A 21,482-nucleotide genomic window follows, 5' to 3' on the forward strand; every position below is an offset into this window, starting at 1 on the left:
ATCCAGCAGTCCTATCTAGGTATATAGCCAAAGGAAATGAAATCACTTTCTCAAAAGATGTATCTGCACTCCCATGTTCATTGCAGCATTAGTCACCGTAGCCAAGATACGGAAACAACATAAGTGCCCATGAATGGATGAATGGATAAAGGTGTGATTTATATATAATGGAATACTCTTTAGTCTTAAAAAGGAAGGAAATCCTGCTATTTGCTACAATATGGGTCAGCCTGGAGGATATTCTGCTAAGTGACATAAGCCAGACCCAGAAAGGCAAATACTGTATAATCCTACTTACATGCAGAATCGAAAAAAGTCAAACTCATTGTAACAAAGAGTAGAATGGAAGTTATCAGTGGCTTGGGGGATGGAGGAAATTGGGAGATATTGGACAAAGTACAAACTTTGAGTTATAAATTCTGGAAACCTAATGTACAGCCTAGTGACTATAGTTAGTAATAATGTACGTATACCTGAAATTTGCTGAGACTAGATCTCAAGTGTTCGCACCACACACAAGAAAATGGTAACTGGGGTGTTGAATGTATTAGTAACTTGTTTCCGGTAATCATTTCATGGTGTATACATAAAACATCACATTACACATATTAAATATATGTAATGTACCTCAATAAAGCTGAAAAAAAAAGATGCTAATTAAACATCCTAGTCTCACTTCCTTAAAGCTTACCGTGTTTCTTCAGTTTTGCTTTCAGTTTTGTGGGAAAAAACAAGTGATACCAACTATGGGAATAAATTTCTTCCTGTTCTCGGTAAACTTAGTTTAGTTGGAGAAATGACAAAAGTGAAGATTTTGTAAGGTAAGGCTATGTAGTTCTGAAATTATGGTAGTCATTCTTTAAAGGTAAATTATAGGTAGGAGTAAATGGAATAGATGTGGTTAATTTAGTTTTGATGTGGGAAAATGATACACATGGAATGTAAAGGAGTTCAGTGATGGGTTCACTCTAGAATTACATATGCCTCCAAAGAGTCTTTGTCAAAGTACAGTGGGCATTTTAAAGAGTGCTTTGAGTAACACAGTAACAAGAATAGCTCAATAATAATCTTGCAGGTGGAATCTAGTAAAAATGTAGCAATATTGATTCTGCTTTAAAATTTTTCTCATTTGTCTTTGTGCAACGTATTACCCAATCACCTGAATATAATTTGGGAATTTTTGTCTTCATAGAATAAAAATAGAACATGCTTGTATAGTTACTTACAGCAGACCTTTGTCATCTCTCATTTTCTTTCAAAAGACTTACTAAACTATAATAGATGCCAGACAATTTGGGGAACAGAGTTAAGTAAAGAGAATGTGTAGAAACCAGAGAAATGTTCTTTAGGGGAATATTGACCTGAAGCCATTCCATATGTTATTAGCACAACTTAGTATGTATTTGAAACTAGAGATTTTACTAACTCATTTTGAAAATCAGTCCTACAGGAAGGCACAAATGGGATATTGATATTTTGGTTTTTGCTTTTTACATTTAGAGTTCTCCCTTTAGTACCTCTTTGTTGCTATGTATACTTCTAGTGTGCTTTTACCACATTTTGCTTATCCATTCCTCCAGTGATGGAAACCTAGGATGCTTCTTACCACCAAAGATGAAGCTTCAGAGTACATGTTGGTCTTAATGGATAATTTCTTTACTGTATACACACACACACACACACACACACACACACACACACACACGAGCAGAATTGCTGAATCATGAGATTCAGAGTTTGGCTAAATGGTGCAGCCAGATTTCTCTTCAGAAAAATTACCCCAGGCTATAATATTACCAGCAGTACTGGTTCCTGCAGGTGTTGTTCCTTTGTCTCCTCACTAACACTTAGCATTGTCTCCAGCTTTCTAATTTTTACCAAGTAGAATAGCGTGATAACTCTTAACTCATCATATGGCTAATGGCCAGTTGATTTTTCTCTTCTGTAAATTAAATATTTTTGTCCTTTGCCCTTTCTTTGTTGAGGTTGCTATCTTTTTATTGTGAATTTGTAGTTAAGTTAGTTCTTGATATCTTCAATCCAGAAATAATTAATTTTGAAGTAATTGAAAACACCATTTTTTGGTCTTGTGCTTTATGTTTTTTTCATTTTAAAGTCTCCCTGCGGGAAGTCTGGGTGGCTCAGTCAGTTGGGCATCCAGCTCTTGATTTCAGCTCAGGTCATGATCTCAAGGTGATGGGATCAGGCCACACATGGGGCTCTGTGTTCAGCATGGAGTCTGCTTGTCCCTCGCCCTCTGCTTCTCCCCCCACATACATTCACACTCTCTTTCTCTCTCTCTCCCTATCTCTAAAATAAATAAATAGAATCTTAAAATAATAATAAAAATAAGTCTTCCTGGCCCCAAGTTATAATGATACTCTATATTCTTGTATTATATTCTTTTAATGTCATAGTTTGCCATTCTCACTTAAGTCTTTCATCCAACATGAGTCCTCCTTTGTATGTAAAATTATATAGGTATATATACAGTTTGGTTTTTCTTTACGTAATAAGCCAGCTTTACCAATTTTTTTTAAAGGTTTTATTTATTTATTTGACAGAAGGAGAGAGATCACAAGTAGGCAGGGAGGCAGGCAGAGAGAGAGGAGGAAGCAGGCTCCCCGCTGAGCAGAGAGCCCGATGCGGGGCTCGATTCCAGGACCCTTGGATCATGACCTGAGCCAAAGGCAGAGGCTTAACTCACTGAGCCACCCAGGTGCCCCAGCTTTAACAATATTATGTACTAAATACTTTCATTCCTCCTTGATTTATGTTCTAACTTTATTTTGTACTACATTCCAAAACTTTATATGGCTGAATTTCTGAGTTTTGTTCTGTTTGATTGGACTATTTGTTCCAATACACTGACTACCCTATTTTAATGTCTGTGATTTTTGTAATATGTGTTAATGTCTTATAGGCCAAGAACCTCTTGAATAATCATTTGTTCCAATATTTTTAAATCACCTATGTTTTTTATTAGAATTTTACATTTTTCATAGAGGTCTTATATATTATTAAGTAGTTTCTAGATCCGTGAGAAGTTTGGGGCTGGGTTTTTTTCTCACTGTGAATATGTAATACATATTTTTAGTTAGTATTGCTTGTGTAGAAGTTAAAAGTTCCTCTGTTCAAATCCACATCATGTCACTTAGTAGAGGTATGGCCTTGAGCAGGAAACTTAAACCTCGTGTTTAAAATGAGGGAATAAAAACACCTGTCTAATAGGGTTGTTAGCAGAATTTTAAAGGAGTTAACATTTGCAGTTCCTAGAACAGTAAGTGGTATATACTATATAATAAGTAATGAATATCCATAGATTAATCTCAAATCCAGAAACTTTGTTGAGCCTTTTTATTAACTCTAATTGTTGATATGTTAGGTTTTTTTAATTTGATGACCATATCATTTGTAAATTGTTGCATCTCTTTTCTTCCAGTTCTTACACCTGTCATCTATTCTTTTTTATATTATTCTTATTTTTATAGCATTGATTGGGACTTTTGGTACTGTATCAGGCAATATCAGTTATCATGGTTATCCTTATCTCATTGTATTTTTAGAGGGAATATATCTAAATTTTCTCCTGTAGGTTATATTTGCTAAAAGTTTTTGGTGATAACATTTACCAAATCGAGAGGGTAACTTTTCTTCCTAGTTTGGTAAGAATTTTTTGTTTTGTTTTGTTTTTTGTTTGTTTGTTTTTAAATATTTTATTTCTTTGACAGAGAGAGAGAGAGATCACAGGTAGGCAGAGAGGGAGAAGGCTGAGCAGAGAGCACAATGTGGGGCTCCATCCCAGGACCCTGAGGCCATGACCTGAGCCAAAGGCAGAGGTTTAACCCACTGAGCCACCCAGACACCCTTTTTGTTTTGTTTTTGAAGGAACTAAGAAAGGTTAAATATATACACTTGATGAAAATAAATTTTTTTTTGCTTTATTTTCTTATAATGGTGAAATAAATTTATAAATTTTTTTGAAGTTGAGATATTCTTCCTTTTCCTGGGATAAGCTCTATGGAATGGCATATTCTTTTTTTTTTTTCCTTTAATCTACTATTAGATTTTGTTAGGTATTATTTGGAATTTTTGCAGGTGAAATGAGCCTGTACTTTTTTCATTTGGTTCATCTTTAGGTTTAGAATTAATATTTTGTTATCTTCATAAAAGGATTTGTCAGTTTTTATGCTTTTTTCCTTTTTTCTGAAACAACTTAAATAAGTTAATTTCCTTGGAAGTTTAGTGGAACTCATTTATAAAACCATATAGGCCTAGTGCTCTTAAAAGGAGGTTGGTGCCTTTTCATTTTCTTAAACACTTACTGGTTTGGTCTTTTCAAGTTATCTACTTCTTCCTATATGAGTTTTAGAATTCTCTTCCAGAATTAAGCCATTTCATCTTGATTTTCCCATGTAGTATATATTTGTCTTTTTTTTTTTTTTTAAGATTTATTTATTTGTCAGAGAGAGAATACAAGCAGCGGGGAACAGCAGGCAGAGGGAGAAGTAGGCTCCCCATTGAGCAAGGAGCCCAGTGCAGGGCTTGATCCCAGAATCCTGGTATCATGACCTAAGCCAAAGGCAGACGACGCTTAACCAACTTAGCCACCCAGGCATCCCGTGTTTTTAAATTTTTAATCTATTTTTTTGTCTTTTTGTGTTTTTAAGTTTCTCGATAAGTTTCACTAGTTTCACTTTTCTTACTCATATTTTCAAAAAACCATCTTTTAGTTTTATCAGTCTTATGTATTTGTCCTGTATGCTATTTCATTTCTGCCTTTATTTCCTTCCTGCTTATTTTGCTCTTGATCTTTTCCATTATTTTGAATTGAATGGTTAACTTGTAGATATTTAAACCTCCTCATTTCCTCATCATAGTATTCAAAGCTATAATTTTCTTTTAGGTACATGTTTCCCCGTGTCCCACAAATTTTGCCTTGTGTGGTTTATATTAATTCGGTTTTAGTATTTGATATCCTTTATAATTTCCATTTTAACCCATGAGTTACTTAACTTCCCAACATAGAATTACTTTTAATTAACCTTTAATATTACTTTTACTCATTTTGGTGAGAGAATTTAGTTTGAATGAAATAGACCCTTCAGAATCTAGTTTTACTTTATAACCTAATACATTATCTGTTTTCATGTGTGTGTATGTGCACTCTCAAATACCTGTTCTGTTTGGTATAGAGTGCTGACTACTGACATAACATCTAAAGTGTATTAATATTTTGACTGCTGTCAGGCTTCTTCTGTCTCCTGCTTATATAGTTCTGTCCATTGTTACTTGAGAAATTTTGAGGATGTGCTTTCAGGATCATAAATGTTTATGATGAGTACTATATAATTTTATTCTGTTCCTTTTACTGGTGTTATTGTCCTTTGTCCCTTAGATCTTTTGACTTGAAATCTTTTTTTTGGGTATTAAGATTGCTTCTCAGCTTTATTTTGGTCCACAGTTGCCTGATAACATCTTTTTTCATTCTTTTACTTTTTACCTTTCTGTGTCTTTTTGCTTTGAAGTATCTTCTGTTGATTGCATATTATTGAATCTTGTTTTGTTTCTTTTAATCCAATCAGAGTGTCTGTCTTTTAACCATGAGCTTAACCTGTTTATATTCATTGTAATTGTAATTTCTGCTATATTAAGAATTATTTTTTAAAAAAGGAATTATACCTGGTGAGGGAAAAAAAGAGATTTATATCTCTCTCTCATATCTATAGAATATGGTTATATGACCACAACCTTTGGGTCCCAGCAAGAGTCCTAAGTAGCTCTATAGCCAGGACAGGTCCTCTAAAACTAATCCCAACAAACTCATCTAAAGGGTAAAAAGTACCTTTTACAGCTCTCTGTCTGGAGTTTGGGGCATAAAGGAACTGCTTTTGCAGAAATAATTTTTGGGGATAGAACAGTATACTAAAAAATAAACTGACCCAGATATGTACCAATAAACGATTAGGATGACCCCAGGCTCTCCTTCCCAGGAGTCATTCCCAGTAGAAGAATCTGCCTAAGAGTAAGACAGAGAGATGGAAAAGCCCAGTAAGTGTTCATGTTCAGCACCCATGTTCTTAAATACTCCATATAAAGTTAGATGGAAAGTAATGTTACCCATTGCTTTCAGGCTTTAATATCATTTCTCTAGTCTTTTCATTCACAGGTTAAAGCTACCTTTCCAGATAGTTCAACAACTAAGTCACCAGTTTCCAAGGGCATTTGCACCACCTCTGGAGAACATCGGATCCGTGTAAACCAGATGTCCCTGACAACTCATCCACCGTCTCCCTGCACAAAATTTGTACCACCAGCGGACAACAAAGGCAACCATTGTTTCTTTTTGTTACCAAGTAGATATAATATCCCTACCAACAAAACAGAATACACAGTATTGTAGAAGTGTCTCCACAGTATCACGACCAATTGAGAACAGGCTAAGAAAATCAGCTTGCCTAGATGAGGACCCCTTCTCTTCTTGGGTAGCCAGGATTTGAAGGAGAGACTCTGACCTGTACCACACTGCTGGTAAGTGACTTAACACTTTTACACACTGAACTGGTCCTGAGAACTGAGATGTCTTCTTTGTAAGTGAAGAATATACAACATAATCTTGAAGAACTGCAGTGTGATAATGAGCCAAAGGCATACTGTGTGTGTGTAATGGACTGACAAGATTAATCTTGCTGAAGGATTTTTCTACCTTTTGTTTCTATTTGCTAGTTTTAGTCAATATTTTGCTGGCTTAGATTGTTACCTTTTTCTAGTTTCTTCTGTTCTAATCTAATGGGTCCCAGAAATCCCTCTCCTGACCCCTTATCAGAATCAGAAAGTGAGGGAGAAGAAAACGCTAACTACCTAAATGAGAGTTCTGGGCAAGAGTGGGATTCCTCTGAAGAAGAAGACCCTGTGGTGCCCAACCTCACACCTCTTGAGAGTCTTGCCTGGCAGGTTAAGTGCCTTTTAAAATACTCTACAACTTGGAAACCTTTAAATCCTAATTCCTGGTTATATCACGCTAAACTCTTGGATCCAAGCACACCAGTCCATATACTTCGAGAAATAGGTCTAAGACTCTCCCATTGCTCCCATTGTGTACCCAAACTGGAACCCATTCCTGAATGGCCTCCTCTGGCTTCTTGTGGAGTCCCACCTTTTCAAAAGCCCCTTACAAATGCCAGTCGGCTTTCTAGAGATCATGCCACTCTTAATGGAGCGCTGCAGTTTGCCACCAAACAGCTAAGTCGAACATTGAGTAGGGCCACTCCCATACCTGAATACCTAAAACAGATCCCTAATTCATGTGTTTCTGGTTGTTGCTGTGGCTGGTTAACTAAAACAGTTAAGGAAACAACCCGCACTGAGCCCATCAACACTACATACTCGTACACTGACTTCCAGAAGGCAGTTAACAAACTCTTAACCACATCACTCTAAAGACCCACCATTTGTTCTGATCTCTCTCATATTGCTCATTGAGGAAGGAAGTGCAAAGTCACACATACCACAGTTGAGAAACAAATGCCTTTTCAACCAAACCATGCCCTATCCTACAAGCCCGTAAGTACTACCAAGTATAATGGTCCCATAACTCAGCTATAGAAAATGTATGGTGAGCATGCCCTTTGACAGACCCTGTGGATAAAAAGAGAACTTCAGTAGAAAATTAGACCAAAGGGACCATATTACAAAAGTTAGGTAGACTCTTGTCCATACTCAGTTCCCCCACCAATTTGTTCTGCCTCTCTGAATGGACTCTTGACCCGATGTCTCATTGTGAACAGAAAGGAAGAAGTAGTAGCTCCCTATCCCTTTTGTTACCTAACCTTCAGACTAGCCAGTGGGGAAAGAAGGAACTTAGCTACTCCCAATAACACCTCTCTGAGCATACTCTTTTCTACCATTAGTGTCTGTGAGACAGTTGCATGAATTTGAATTCCCTAGACAAAAGAAAATGGTGGGGCTATGGATTTATCTCCCAGCTTTTATACAGATAGGCTATATATGGCACCCTTTAGGGTTCCTGTTTTGGGGGGAGGGAGTGCAGTTTCAAACCTAGGCTGCATTTCTTCAGGCCTGTTATATAGTACCTGCAGTTACAGTATAAACCTTTATATCATAGGTTCCCACCATGCTGTCTCTAGCTACATTGGCCTAAAGATTGCAACCAGGGGTTAAACAGACACCTGTTCTGCAGGGAATAGGTTTCCCGCATCTTGGCATTCAGACTTTAGTCAATAGCACATCACATTTTAAAAGACCAATGGGAAAAGGATTAAGGGCATTTATGCTTTCAATATTAACTGCTAGTGAATTAAAATATTTCATCTGTATAACGTTCTCAGCAGTACTTTATGCACTCTTTACATCCATAGAAATTTCAGGAAGTCTTCTAACTTTAAAGAACTTACCACTATAGTATATCTATCAGAAGTTGGAGTTTTTAGCTTCATTGTTTTTCTACATAGATCAGCTTCAGATTTTCTTTAGCTCAATAAGGAAGAGAATGTACCCTTGTAAATGAATCTTGATGCATTTATTTAAATGAATCAAAACATAGAAATCATACATAAAAGAAGATGTATGGGACCAATAAATCTTTTCACATGTCTACCATAGAATAAAACCTGTGTGTGTGATCCTGGTTGACTGGGCATCTAAAAGGAATCAGAAAATAGATTGTTAAAGATCCTATATCCTTTCATTTTACTTTTACTTTTTCCTGTTCTCCATAATTAAGTACTGTATATGATGTGGCATGAAAAAAAATGGAAGCATTAATGACATCACAAATTCTATACATGTATGGCAACTTTAGGAGACAGGAGAATGTTTATAATCCAATGAATATTTCTACTGAGCCTTAGTTCTCATGTCTTAAGGAAAAAAGAGGGACTTGTAGTAGGTAGAAAAGATATTTGTTAATGGAAAGTTACTGAAAAACCATATCATACTGTTAGTGTAACTGAATGTATCGGAAACTGTTCCTATGTATGGATGTTCTGTGAAATTGGGTTTTTAAAGTGTTATAAGAACCTGTTCCCTTTTTTTTTTTTAAGGGGGAGGAGGGAAGAGGTAGGGAGGTCTGAAAATTAAAATATATTGATGTTTATGTAACCATAATATGTTCCTTTTTCTGTGTATGTATATAAAAGTGCCTTGCCATGAAGCGTTTTTACTATTCACTCTGAAAGGAAGCCTTTCCCCAGCTCTGCAGCTGAATAAACCAACAGCTTTGTACATGCTGAACAGAGTATAATCATTTGTTCCCAACAAATGAGGTAGACCTTGCTTTTCTTAAAGCATATTCAATATTCACTAAGTGCTGAATAGAGTCAACTGATTGGATAGATAGGTAGATAAAGAAAGAAAGAGAGAAAGAAAGAAAAAGAATATAGTGTTTCTGATAGGAGGTGACTTGGCAGCTCTAGAAAATCAAACATACTTGTAAAAGAAAATATTCAGTCAAGACCTGGATTTGAACCCATTTGTTTGTATATGTTAAATAACTACAGGTTACACAAAATGAGAGATACCTGAAAAAGCCTTAAGCCTTTACTTCTTTTTGTGTGCCATGGACCTGGGGTTAGGGGTGGGTTTACCACTTTCACCCTCCCCCCACAAGGGATTAGGAGAAATGACAAATTTACAATGTTTTCATAGAAATATTTATCAAAGGAAACAGGATTTCTAAAGCAACAGACATTAATATTATTTAAAGGTATTCTCACAGTGCAGATAGGCAGCCTCTGAAGCAGTCCAGATACTTAGAGCACAGAAGACCATAATCATGTCTTTTAAACCCATCAGCTTTCCTAAGAGAAGGAAAAAATTGGTATGTATCTGATGAGGGACAGATTTAAGTTGCCTTTTGGGGATTATCCTGATGGGACTCCTATCATAAGTATCCATTTAAAAAAATTTCTCTATGATGAAAATATTCTGGTATTAAAGTAGATTAGTAAAGCTGTTAGGGAATTTAGAAATCAGTTGGGTTATTTCCTTACTGATTCATAAATTCTCTCTTCTGTCTCTGTTTTCTACTTTTGCCTTCAGTTTTAGAAAAATTAATGCCTTTTGGAGCAGGCCATTACGTTTACATGTCTCTTGTTAGAAATTTAGTCATTCATCTAATAACAGTATGGAGTGCCTACTATCCAGACCCTGGGAGTGCAAAATTAAATAAGGTACTCTACATAAGAAGTTTTAAAATATACTGAACTGGGGTGTCTGGTTGGCTGAGTCGGTTGTGCATCCGACCTCTGCTCAGGTCATGATCTCAGAGTCCTAGGATAGAGCCTGAGCCCCACATCTGACTCCTTGCTCAGTGGGGAGTCTGCTTCTCCCTCTCCCTCTGCTCTTCCACTGCTTTGCTCTCTCTGTCTCTCTCTCAAATAAAATCTTTTTTAAAATAATATACATTGAGCCAATATAAACTACCCCAAAGCTTTTGGCCATTGATGCTATTTTTGCTTCCTAGGGTCACATTAAATTAGCCTAATGCTTATACAGACCCTTAGATATTTGTAAATGTGTGGCCATCCAAGTGTAGTGGAAAGTTGCATGGAGGCCACACTCCAATAATGAAACCCCGAAAGGGGTAGTCAGCTTGGGAATAGATAAAGAGGTCTTTTATACACAGATTTAAGCTGTATTTGATAAGTTCACAAGGCAATGGCACATAAAAATCAGGGACAGGAGTGTTTTGCTCATATGGCTAGGGTGCATTGAAAAGCCCAGAAAGTTTGGATGCCTTGTCAGACTTCGTGATACAAGTCTATGCAAGCTCCTGGCATATGAGTCCACCAATGAGCAATATCCACTGGACTGAGGGAAATTGAGGGAGCTGTACTAGCTGACACCAACCACCAGGTATTTCTCCTGTGTCGAGTTGCTGTTATCAAAAAGAAAATCTCTGGCATGTCTTTGCCAGTTTTAAACAAAGTTTAGTTAACAGTTACATGTTTGAGTCTGATCATTGTGCACAGTCTATAAATTCTTCCTTTCAATTGGTGGCAACAGTGGGATGATACAATAGTTTTGGACATGAGACCAAAAAAATGGGGAGGATAAAGGTAACACAATGACCTGACACTTGCTGGCTATGCAACTCCTCTTCGCTATGGGAACTATGACCAACTCTTCTCAGATGTGGGAAAGGAATGCCTGATTTTAAAAATAATTTAATAGAGCAGGCAGAGAGTCCCAGAGTTGTTGCTTCCAAATAGCATGGAGTCAATTTAAAATGGTAGTGACAGTTTAGGGTTGGATCTTTAAACAAGTTGAAGTTTTGGCAATTAAAACTAAGTTCCTAGTATACACAGAAACCAAGTTGGTGTGGTATCAAGTTAGATTTCAGCAGAAACCAGATGAAACAGAATCAGTGTTGTAGTTTGTAAATTCAGGAGCTTGTTCTTACTTCAGGGAAAATACGTTTGGGTTAACTGCCAAAGTTATGCTTATTTAACACTAACATTCCATCCATAGTGTCAAGTGTGGGACCTGACACCCCAATACATCAACTGGTGTTTCTCAATGTTTTAATTAGGCAATAGTCTGGAAGGGATAGCTTCCTTTGGGAGGCACCCAAACATCTGGAACAGTCCAAGGGTATGGCCAGTTTTCATAAAAGAATACCCTAGATTGGCTTTATGATTGCACCCTGAACAACTAGAAGGACTTGATCCTACACCAGTGGCAGAGTTCCGGTGACACAAGGGGCCAACACCTAGAGAACTAAATTCTGTGTTAATTGAAAGCATTAAGGTTGGCCACAACCAATCCATTCCACAGGACTTTATCACACAATGGGTTATATGGTGTCGCCCCCCCCCCCCCCCCAGCTACCTGCCCGGTAGTAATGTAGACTCCCAGTGACTTGAATGCTTTGGTCCAGATCCCACTTTCCCTCTTTATATTCCACTTTTTGATGTTGGTCACTTTCCTACACATTGTTTTCTTTAATTATGTTGGGTTACTGAATCAGCAAATAAAAATACAGGACGCCCAAATAAATTTGAATTTCTGATAAACAAGAAAATATTATACCGGAAAAAATTACTTATCTGAAATTCACATTTAATCCATTTTTTTATCTGGCAACTCTATAAATGTGTTAATAGCATTTAGTGGGTTGTAGTCATGGAGTTCCGGGAGCGCAGTCTAATTCTGCCATTATATGTTGCCTACTTACCTCCAACTACTTGATGTGGGTTAGGGGAGAGGGAGACAAACACATAGTTGACCCAAGAATAGATAGATGTGAGGTGGAAGGGAAACCCAATTGCTGGTATGAAAGTTTTATAGGAGACACATTTTATTTGGCTAAAATAATCGCATAACCAGTAAAACATTTACAGACACACATTTTTAAAATCCTGTCGCAATAATAGGTAGGTTAAGTTTGTTGTTGTCTGTGTTCTGTTTGGATTAACTGCTAAGTTTTAAGCCATGTTTTAAGCAGTTAATTTCTCACCTTGCTTAAAAAAAAAAAAATACTCGATAGGTAGCACAGTTGTGGCAACCATTCTGCATTGCAGGAAAGATCCACACATTTGGAACACTTATCTTTTCCTTCCAGATCCCCCAAAGACTTAAGGATTTGAAGCAGGTTACTTATTCTGCTTTCTAGCCAAAGATGGGAGGCTTATTCTCTGGACAAATCAAACGGATTAGAACTGGGACTTGAGAAGAGTAGTGGTGTTAGTGAGGTGTTACTCTGAAAACGGGAGATGGAGAAAATGTCGGTATTCTGAATATGGGCCTTCAGTTCCCTTCTCCAACTGGCTAATTGGCAGTTAATTAGCTAGCTCCAAATCTGGCAGCTAGGTTTATACCCAGTCCTACCCACCCCAGCCAGAGGGGTGAACAATTATAAAAACAACTTGCCACTTGGTTATTTGTTACAATAAAACCCAGAGTCCACTCATACATAGCTTCCAGGCTCTTATAATCATGATAAACTGATAGCCAAGGATCAATAGACATTGGCTATTGAAATGAAACATGAAGATCAAAAGAACCAAAAACCTGGAAATAATGCAAAGAACATAAAACTCCCAGAAGAACCTATTATACCCTCAGAAATAGGAGAATATACTGCAGCCATGAAATATGAACAGGATGCTAGAAAAAATGAACAATCAGAAAATAAAAATATTGGAAAAATAGAGCTAGAATTAAACACTCAGTAGTTATGTTGGAAGATAAGTTGAAAAAAATTCAATAAGTAGAACTAAAAGACATGGAAAATAGGAAAGAACAAAAAGTAATTTCAGAAGATCAGAATGGGATACACCATCTGATTAGTAAGATCTCCAAAATGAGAACAGAGAAAGGAGGTGAAAAGAGATAATGAAATTAAAGAATATTTCCCCAAAATGTAGGACATGAGTCACATAAATTAAAAGGATCCACTGAGTGCCCAGCACAATGAATTAAACACAGAAAAGCATACCATGATATTTCAGGATGCCAGGATTAAAAAAGATCCTAAAAGTTGCCAAAAGGATGAAACAAGAGTTACTTTTGATATTTTTCACAGGGCACCTGGGTGACTCAGTTAAGCATCCAGCTTTGGATTTTAGGTCAGCTCATGATCGCAGGGTCCTGGGATCAAGCCCCACATGTGGGGAGTCTGCTTAAGAATTCTCTCTCTCCCTTCCCCTGCTCTCTCTTTTTCTCTTTCTCAGATAAATCTTTAAAAAGATATTTTTACAATGGTATTTAGATTTTTTTTAAAAAAAGATTTTATTTATCTGAGAGAGCACGAGCAGGGACAGAGGCAGAGGGAGAAGCAGACTCCCTGCTGACCAGGGAGCCCCATGCAGGGCTCAATCCCTGAACTCTGAGCCGAAGGCAGATGTTTAACTGACTGAGCCACCCAGGCACCCCTGATATTTAGACTTCTTGGTAACAACACTGGTTGAAGGGAGACTATGAAAGCAAGCCCTTCAAATATTAAAGGAAAAATTATTTCCAATGTAGAATTCTGTACCCCAACAATCCAATCAAGCAAGTATGGGGCTAAAATAAAGTTTAGACTTGCCTGATTTCAAAATTTTACCTTTTTTTTTTAATTTTTTATAAACATATATTTTTATCCCCAGGGGTACAGGTCTGTGAATCGCCAAGTTTACACACTTCACAGCACTCACCATAGCACATACCCTCCCCAATGTCCATAACCCCCCCCCCCCAACCCCCCTCCCCCCATCAACCCTCAGTTTGTTTTGTGAGATTAAGAGTCACTTATGGTTTGTCTCCCTCCCAATCCCATCTTTTTTCATCAAAATTTTATCTTACCATATACCCTTTCTTAGGAGGCTCCTGCAGAACGTGCTTCACCAAAACAAAGGAGTAAATCTAAACAAGGCTTGGGATCTGGAAAAGAAGACCTCACGAAGGAATGCAATGAAGGAAAGTGCTGGGATGGCTACCAGGTCAAGTAAGTAGGATGGGAGTTTCAGGAAGTAGGTCTCTAGGAAACTGGGAACAAAGTGAGTACATGGAAAATGCGGAAAGGAGCGAGACAGATGTTGGAACATTAGGGAAAATCAAAAGGATAAGTTCATGGGATACTAGACTAATGTTAAAAGGAGGCAGTTAGAAGTACACCAAACACACATTTTTGGATTTTGGATGATGGACACATTCTGGAGCGTCACTATGTTATGAATATAAATCTCAAATTTTATTTCAGTTTTATGTAATTAGTTATTACGATTTTAGTAGTCAGATTTTAGAAGCTTGACATTGAAAATATAGTAAAATTGTAGTCGTGTCAGCTATTAGATTGCTTCTTCAGGTATCCTACTCCACAACTGCATGAGACGCTCCAGTAAACCATGCACTGCAGAAGGCTTTTTCAGGGGGGAAAAAAAAAGTTATTATAACTTTTTTTGTAAAAAGAACTTTGTCCCTGGCTTGGGAAAAATCTAAAAATTCTCCTCTTTACAAAAATGATGCATAGCCTATAGTAGTACTGTCAGCATCATTTAAATTTTAGCCTCTGTTGATTCAAAAGCATAAGGAATTACCTACTTTAAAAATAACATTTTGAAATTTCATACTATTTCTCATCTTCCATACTGTTTTTGCTATCAAGCTACAGTTAAATCTAGTGACAGCTCCATAATATATTCCCATATAATGCTTTAGGGATTTTTTCTGAGTTTTGATTGAAGATTTTCCCCATAATTTATGTCATTATTATATAATCAAATAAATTTTTACTTAATTGCAGATGATTATGTGTGGTGATGTGTGTTTTTTCTTTCATCAAATCTGTTGTGTAAACCGTGCCAGGTCAATTTGTCTATCTGACTTTTTTTTTTTTTTTTAAGTAAGGGATAATATTCCCACAGTGAAATATGAAAAGTACACTAACCTTAAGTGTACTTTATGATTTTTCACATGTACACACTTGTTTTTTGGTTTTTTTAAGATTTTATTTATTTGTCAGAGAGAGAGAGCACAAACGGGGAGCACCAGGAAGAAGAAGAAGCAGACTCTGCTGAGCAAGAAGCCAGATGCAGGACTTGATCCCAGGATCCTGGGATCATGACCTGAGCCGAAGGCAGATGTTTAACCAACTGAGGCACCCCTATTTTAATTCATCTGTTAACTTCCGTGAATATTTTATAGTGTATGTAAAATATTAGTACAGTGTGATACTGATTCCTAGGTGAAGAAGTACATTGTTGGGAATACATGCTCAAAAAGTTCCTGCTGACAAATTGCTTGGTCAGTTTGGAGATGTCCTTTGTACACCGATTGCCATGGGAGCTCAGAGAGCATCTCCAACTGGAATAGTCAGATCAGGACTGCCTCAAAAGTGTGACCTGAGCTGAAAATTGACAGCTGACAGGACTGAAATAGGAGAGACGACAGGAAGGACATTATAAAGCAAGACCTAGAAGAAACTGACAAGGTTTGTTGGAGCCATTAAAGCAATTTTCAAAGTGGGGCCTGGTATCATCCACAATAGCGTCACTGAAGGGCTTGTTTAAATGCCTTACTCATACCTCCTAAATCAAAATTTCTGGTATGGGGTGTCTGAAATGCTCAATTTTACCAAGTTCGTGATAATTTCTAGGTTAACCAGAATTTTAAAAGTTCTAACTCCAGGGGTGCCCGACTGGCTCTGTAGATAGACTGTGTAACTCTTGATCTCAGGGTCCTGAGTTCAAGCCCCACAGTGGGCATAGAACTTACTTTAAAAAAAAAAAATCTAAATCCATGTAAATACTCTGGACAATACTTGGGTTTATAGTGCGGAGGCAAAGTGATCAAGTGATCAAGGAAACTGAGAAATGGCTACACTGAAATATTCAACCATAGATAGGTCAGCCATATTACGGGTACTTAACTTGGTTAAAAACACATCCATTGAGTACTGAGCACTCTACTGCTGTGTAATCAAGAGAATTAAAAAGCACCAGTTCCATTCCTTTTTTGAATGTTGGAGAGTTCTATTGTTTAATTATCTCTGAACTCCAGAAAAAGACCAGAAAAGCAGCAGTATTGCTCCCCAATTCACTTCCTACCTGTTTTCCCTAAGGCAAAATTAGATGTACTTTGCAAATTGGTTGTTGATTCTTTCAGGTATTGAAAAGACTACTACCATGAACTGCTCGTACCTCCTGTACTCGACTCTTCTTTTACCCCTGTGTTTCACACCTTTGTTACCAGGTACACAATTTTAAGGTAGGAGGATGAAAAAAAAAATGACTACCAATGCTAGAATTCCTAGACTCATTTCCCACAAGCTGTTTCCAGAACCATGTGGAGCTCATGGTATTCATATTAATATTAATATTGATGAGAAATAGAAGCAGAAAAATGTTCACTTTAGCCCAGAAGGCTGACCTACAGCCTGTATAATTCTGATAAGGATCAAATTGTTGCTGATTGCTACATTCTTTTTTTTTTTTTCTAAGATTTTTTATTTATTTGTCAGAGAGAGAGTGAGCACAGGCAGACAGAATGGCAGGCAGAGGCAGAGGGAGAAGCAGGCTCCCCGCCAAGCAAGGAGCCAGATGTGGGACTCGATCCCAGGATGCTGGGATCATGAACTGAGCAGAAGGCAGCTGCTTAACCAACTGAGCCACCCAGGCGTCCCTGATTGCTACATTCTTAAAGGATCTCATGACTGCCTGTATATCTCACAGACAGTTACTATTGAACTGAATGGGAAGCATCAGAGAAATCTTTTAAAAGTTGATTAACGAGTAGAAATTTAAAGAAGACATTTAAGATCTAATACTCCCTGACTGTTCCCTCCCCCTTGAGCACTAGGCATATAACCACTAGCTTCATACAGCATAAGTGTAGCTCTTTTGCCCAGGGGTCCTGTCCCCGTGCTACTTACCTAAATAAACTCACTAAGTTGCACCAAACAATGTCTCAAGAATTCTTTATTGACCCTTGTGCTCCACATCCCTGCAATAATATAATCTGTCTATAATATTGCCACAAAACATTTTATTCCAAAGCATCATGTCCTGTGGTGTTGTGTTGAGATACTATAATCTCAGTGCAAGTGTTGTCTTTATTTTCCTCCTGTGGAGATAAGATGGAAGACCTGATCCCAGGCTACCTGTGGGAACTTCCAGTCGAATGGGAGGACTTTGGAAGAATTCACCCAGAGCCAAACAAAAGAGATAAAAGCTTACTGGACACACAGCAAGGGGGCAGTGGGCAGGACAGCAAAGGATAAGCATTCTGCCACAGGGCAGTGGTGAGGGGCTATAGTTATAGGGCAGAGTGAGGAAATACAGAATTTTCCCTTTTTTCCCTACAGAATGCCTGGTTGTAACTGGTTAGTTAGGGACTATGGCTATTTCTAGGTGGGTCACAGAATGAGCCTGATTACAGACTGATTCAGCTTGGTGGTCGCTGTGGGCCCTTTTACCTTACTCAGGTGTCCATTGCTCAAGCTTCTTGCCTGAAAGCAGGCTCTACACTACCTTCGATGAAATCCTGGTACTAGTTAATGTGTGTGAGGATTACAATAAAGGCATGGTGCCAGTTTAAGATCTGTGTTCATTTCTTGCATTCTTCCCTCAAAAAGGAGGGAATCTTTGACAGAGAACTTTAGCTTTTAAAAATATGGTAAAGGTGCTACCCAGAAATCCAGAGCTTTGAGCATATATCTGAGGGACTTGCAAACTAGTCTAAAAGATGAGTAGTGTTAAAAAAAAAAAATTCAACCAAGTAATTTGAAGGTCTGACTGGCTTTATTAAGCAATTCATGAGTCGGCCAGCATCCTGCCAAGTAAGTAGACAGGAGCTCCAAGGAGTTGTAGTACAAAATGGAAGTTTTTATAGGAAGGAGGGTGAGACAAGGAAGTTATCAGCAAAAGAAAGAAAGGATTCTTCCAGGCAAGGTCACTTTCCCTTTGGGAGGAATAGCAGGGGTGTCTTCATGCAGATTACCTCATCATCCTCTGTGACAGATTACCTTAATGATTCTTATCAGAAAATTCCTGACTGACCAGTTAAGACAACATTTGTGGGGGAGCTTGAAATCACGATTAACATTAGACATTGAGCCCTGATTTGGTGACTTGGCCTAAGTGACACCATTTTGAGTCTGTGGTTTTCATATTAACAGTAGGAATAAGGCCCAGTAGGGAAAAAGGCCTTCTATGTAAAGAGGTTAAGTGAAATAAACACTCAAGAATGTGATCTTGGTTTTAGATGAGTAGTAGAAGTATATTAGTAGTAATGACAATCAATTTTCCCGTACAACTTAACTGATAAGGAGAGAAAACTCTGACTAAGCAAAGGCTAAAAGATTAGTAAATTTCTATTAAAGAGATCACCTAAGGCAGCACCTAGATTATCATTGTGGTAAAGATGAATTATTCAATACCTGTTGAGACAACTGTCTAGCCATCTGGAAAAACACGTCTGTATTCTAACCTCACACAGAAAATATAAGATCAATAGCTTTGCCTATATAAAAATTGAAAAAAATTTATAGAGCATGTCAACCAAGAAAAGAATTCACTGAAAATTTAAGCAAACAGACAGTTATCTGGGCAACTCGGATTGTAATTTGGGACGCACAGATTCCGATAGAAACCTGAGTTGTGTTCCAAGGAAGACCAAGAGAGAGCAGAGTTATATAGGCAAAAGTCTATGAGTGTACTTCTCATTCAGGTCCTCTGTGCAAAGGAGGGATTGGAATTACAGTAGCTGGGACTGGCTGGATTAATATGAAAAGGAGGGATTGAAATTTGTTGAACATATTGACTCCTTTGGAAGTGAAAAGTGCAGGTGATTCAGGTGTTATGTGTTATCGTGAGGAGGAAGTTAAGTCCAGGCGGAGGGCTTACAGCTAGCTGAAAAGTTCAGTTTCTAAGTTGAGGACATGCATAAACTCCTCCTACCCTATGGCTTCCCAACCCTATTTATTATTATTATTATTATTATATTTATTTATTTATTTATTTATTTATTTATTTATTTATTTATTTATTTATTTATTTATTTATTTATTTAGCAAGAGAGAGAGAGCATGCTTTAGCAGAGGAAGAGACCAAAAGGAGAGTTAGAGAGATCATCTTAACCAGGTTCCACACTCAGTTTGGAGCCCAACTTGGGGCTTAGTCTCATGACCCTGAGATCATGACCTGAGCCGAAATCAAGAGTAAGATGTGGGGCACCTGGGTGGGTTAGTTGGTTAAGCATCTGCCTTTGGCTCAAGTCATGATCTCCCTGCTCAGCGGGGAGCCTACTTCTCCCTCTCCCTCTGCCTGCTGCTCCCCCTGCTTATGCACACACACACTTTCTCTCTCTCTTAAATAAATCAATAAAATCTTAAAAAAAAAAAAAAGTAGGATGCTTAACAGAGTGAGCCACCCAGTCCCCACCTCCCAACCCCATTTTAAAAAAGAGACTCTCTTAGCTAAGGTTGCTTGCTTTACCTTGGAAATCTCCTTTTACAAGCATAAGAAAGCTAAAATAAATCACTAACTGGGTGAAATGTTTGCAATATATACCATAGGCCCAGTGCTAAAGGTCCCTACAAGGAAAGATCTTATAATACATGTTAAAAATTATTAAAGACAATTTAGGTAATATAAAACTTAATGAAGTTGACAGACTCTTTGTTCAGAGACTATAAAGAGGGTAGAAGGCAAGAAGCTTTTATAAGGGTAAAGAATAAAGAACAAGCGGTGGGGTGCCTGGGTGGCATAGTCAGTTAAGCAACCAACTCTAGGTTTCGGCTCAGGTCATGATCTCAGGGATGGAGCCCGGCATGGGGCTGCATGCTCAACGCAGAGTCTGCCTAAGATTCTCTCTCTCTTCATCTGCCCCTTCCCCATGCTCTTTCTCTCTCTCTCTCAAATAAATAAATCTTAAAAAAAAAAAAAAAAAAAGAAGAAGGAAGAGAAAAATGGAAAATATCTGATGGCTAGGGCCACACAGTCAACCTTGTTTGGAGTTAAGGAGGAAGAGGAAATAAGTACAGAGCCCAGAATTGGCTTGGCATTTGAGGATTGGCTAACTGGATATATTGTGTTTCTGGTCAGGCAAAGCACTAACAACACAGAAGTTATCTTAAGTTTCAGGCTGTTGATGTGACATTCTGAGCACTTTGTCTTGGGCCTAGAAAGTTATTTCAACACAAGGAAGAAAGCCCAGTGAAAACAATGAAAAAAAAAAAAGGTTTAATTCCAATAACTGATCAGTTTCTGGAAAGGTCTTCCAACAGCCCTACTAATATTCACGTAAATGGTGTGTAGAGGGAGACACCCTTTACCTATTAAAATGGAAGCTCTCTGAATATCAATACCTGCTAGTTTTGGCAAGGGTGTGGGAAAACACGCATTTTTGTGCCCTCTTAATGAGAGTATAAATTGGCATAACTTCAAAAGAATGGTATAACAATATATCATCAACATTTAAAATTTGCTGACTTACTGAAACTGGTTTGTTAGGATTTATTCCTATGGAAATACTTGCACATGTGTGCAAAGATCCACGTATGATGTCATGTAGGAAGTTATCTTGATTCAGTGGTAATCTCCAAATACACTATCAGGCAGGCTATCCCATATGTCATGGACAGGAAACTCCATAGCCCAAATTAAGATGCTCAAAATCACATGGTTGAGTCAATCACTTTTCAATAGAAGTCAGTTGGATAGTGACAGTTAAGACATTTGGGATAAGGTGCCAGGGAGCGAGGAGGACCATATTTACTCAAATCCTGTGTTAGGCAGTGTTTATGTCCTATCTGACGCATTGAACTTCACTCCTGACAGGGCTGTTATGGGGACCACTGCTGAAATTGGAAAGGCAGCTCAGCAGATAGAGGGGTGCCTAGAGCTGACACATGCTTCTATCAGAAACGTGCAGAGCAAGTATGCCTGGTTAGAGGTCTGCTGTGATCCATGCTTTCTATGTTTTTCTGGGACAGAACATATATATGGGGGCTAGGATGGGTGTGAAAAACGAATAGCATT

At 37.9% G+C, this 21,482-nt stretch overlaps 1 protein-coding gene across 1 annotated transcript; it reads left to right on the forward strand.

The window, feature by feature from the left end:
- The first annotated feature begins 4,638 nt into the window (after nucleotides 1-4,638).
- Nucleotides 4,639-10,294, forward strand: LOC111149344 (DDB1 and CUL4 associated factor 16). Its single transcript, XM_022506340.1, has one exon. It carries the CDS (start codon nucleotides 6,790-6,792, stop codon nucleotides 7,438-7,440), a length of 651 nt encoding a protein of 216 aa, XP_022362048.1. The 5' UTR covers nucleotides 4,639-6,789; the 3' UTR covers nucleotides 7,441-10,294.
- The last annotated feature ends 11,188 nt before the right edge of the window (nucleotides 10,295-21,482 follow it).

Source organism: Enhydra lutris, unplaced genomic scaffold, assembly GCF_002288905.1.
Source record: "Enhydra lutris kenyoni isolate GAN:26980312 unplaced genomic scaffold, ASM228890v2 scaffoldscaffold21, whole genome shotgun sequence".
NCBI classification, from domain to species: Eukaryota; Metazoa; Chordata; class Mammalia; order Carnivora; family Mustelidae; genus Enhydra; species Enhydra lutris.

Coding starts and splice junctions, on each gene's coding strand:
- LOC111149344 (XM_022506340.1), top strand. CDS start 6,790: ATGGGTCCCAGAAATCCCTCTCCTGACCCCTTATCAGAATCAGAAAGT.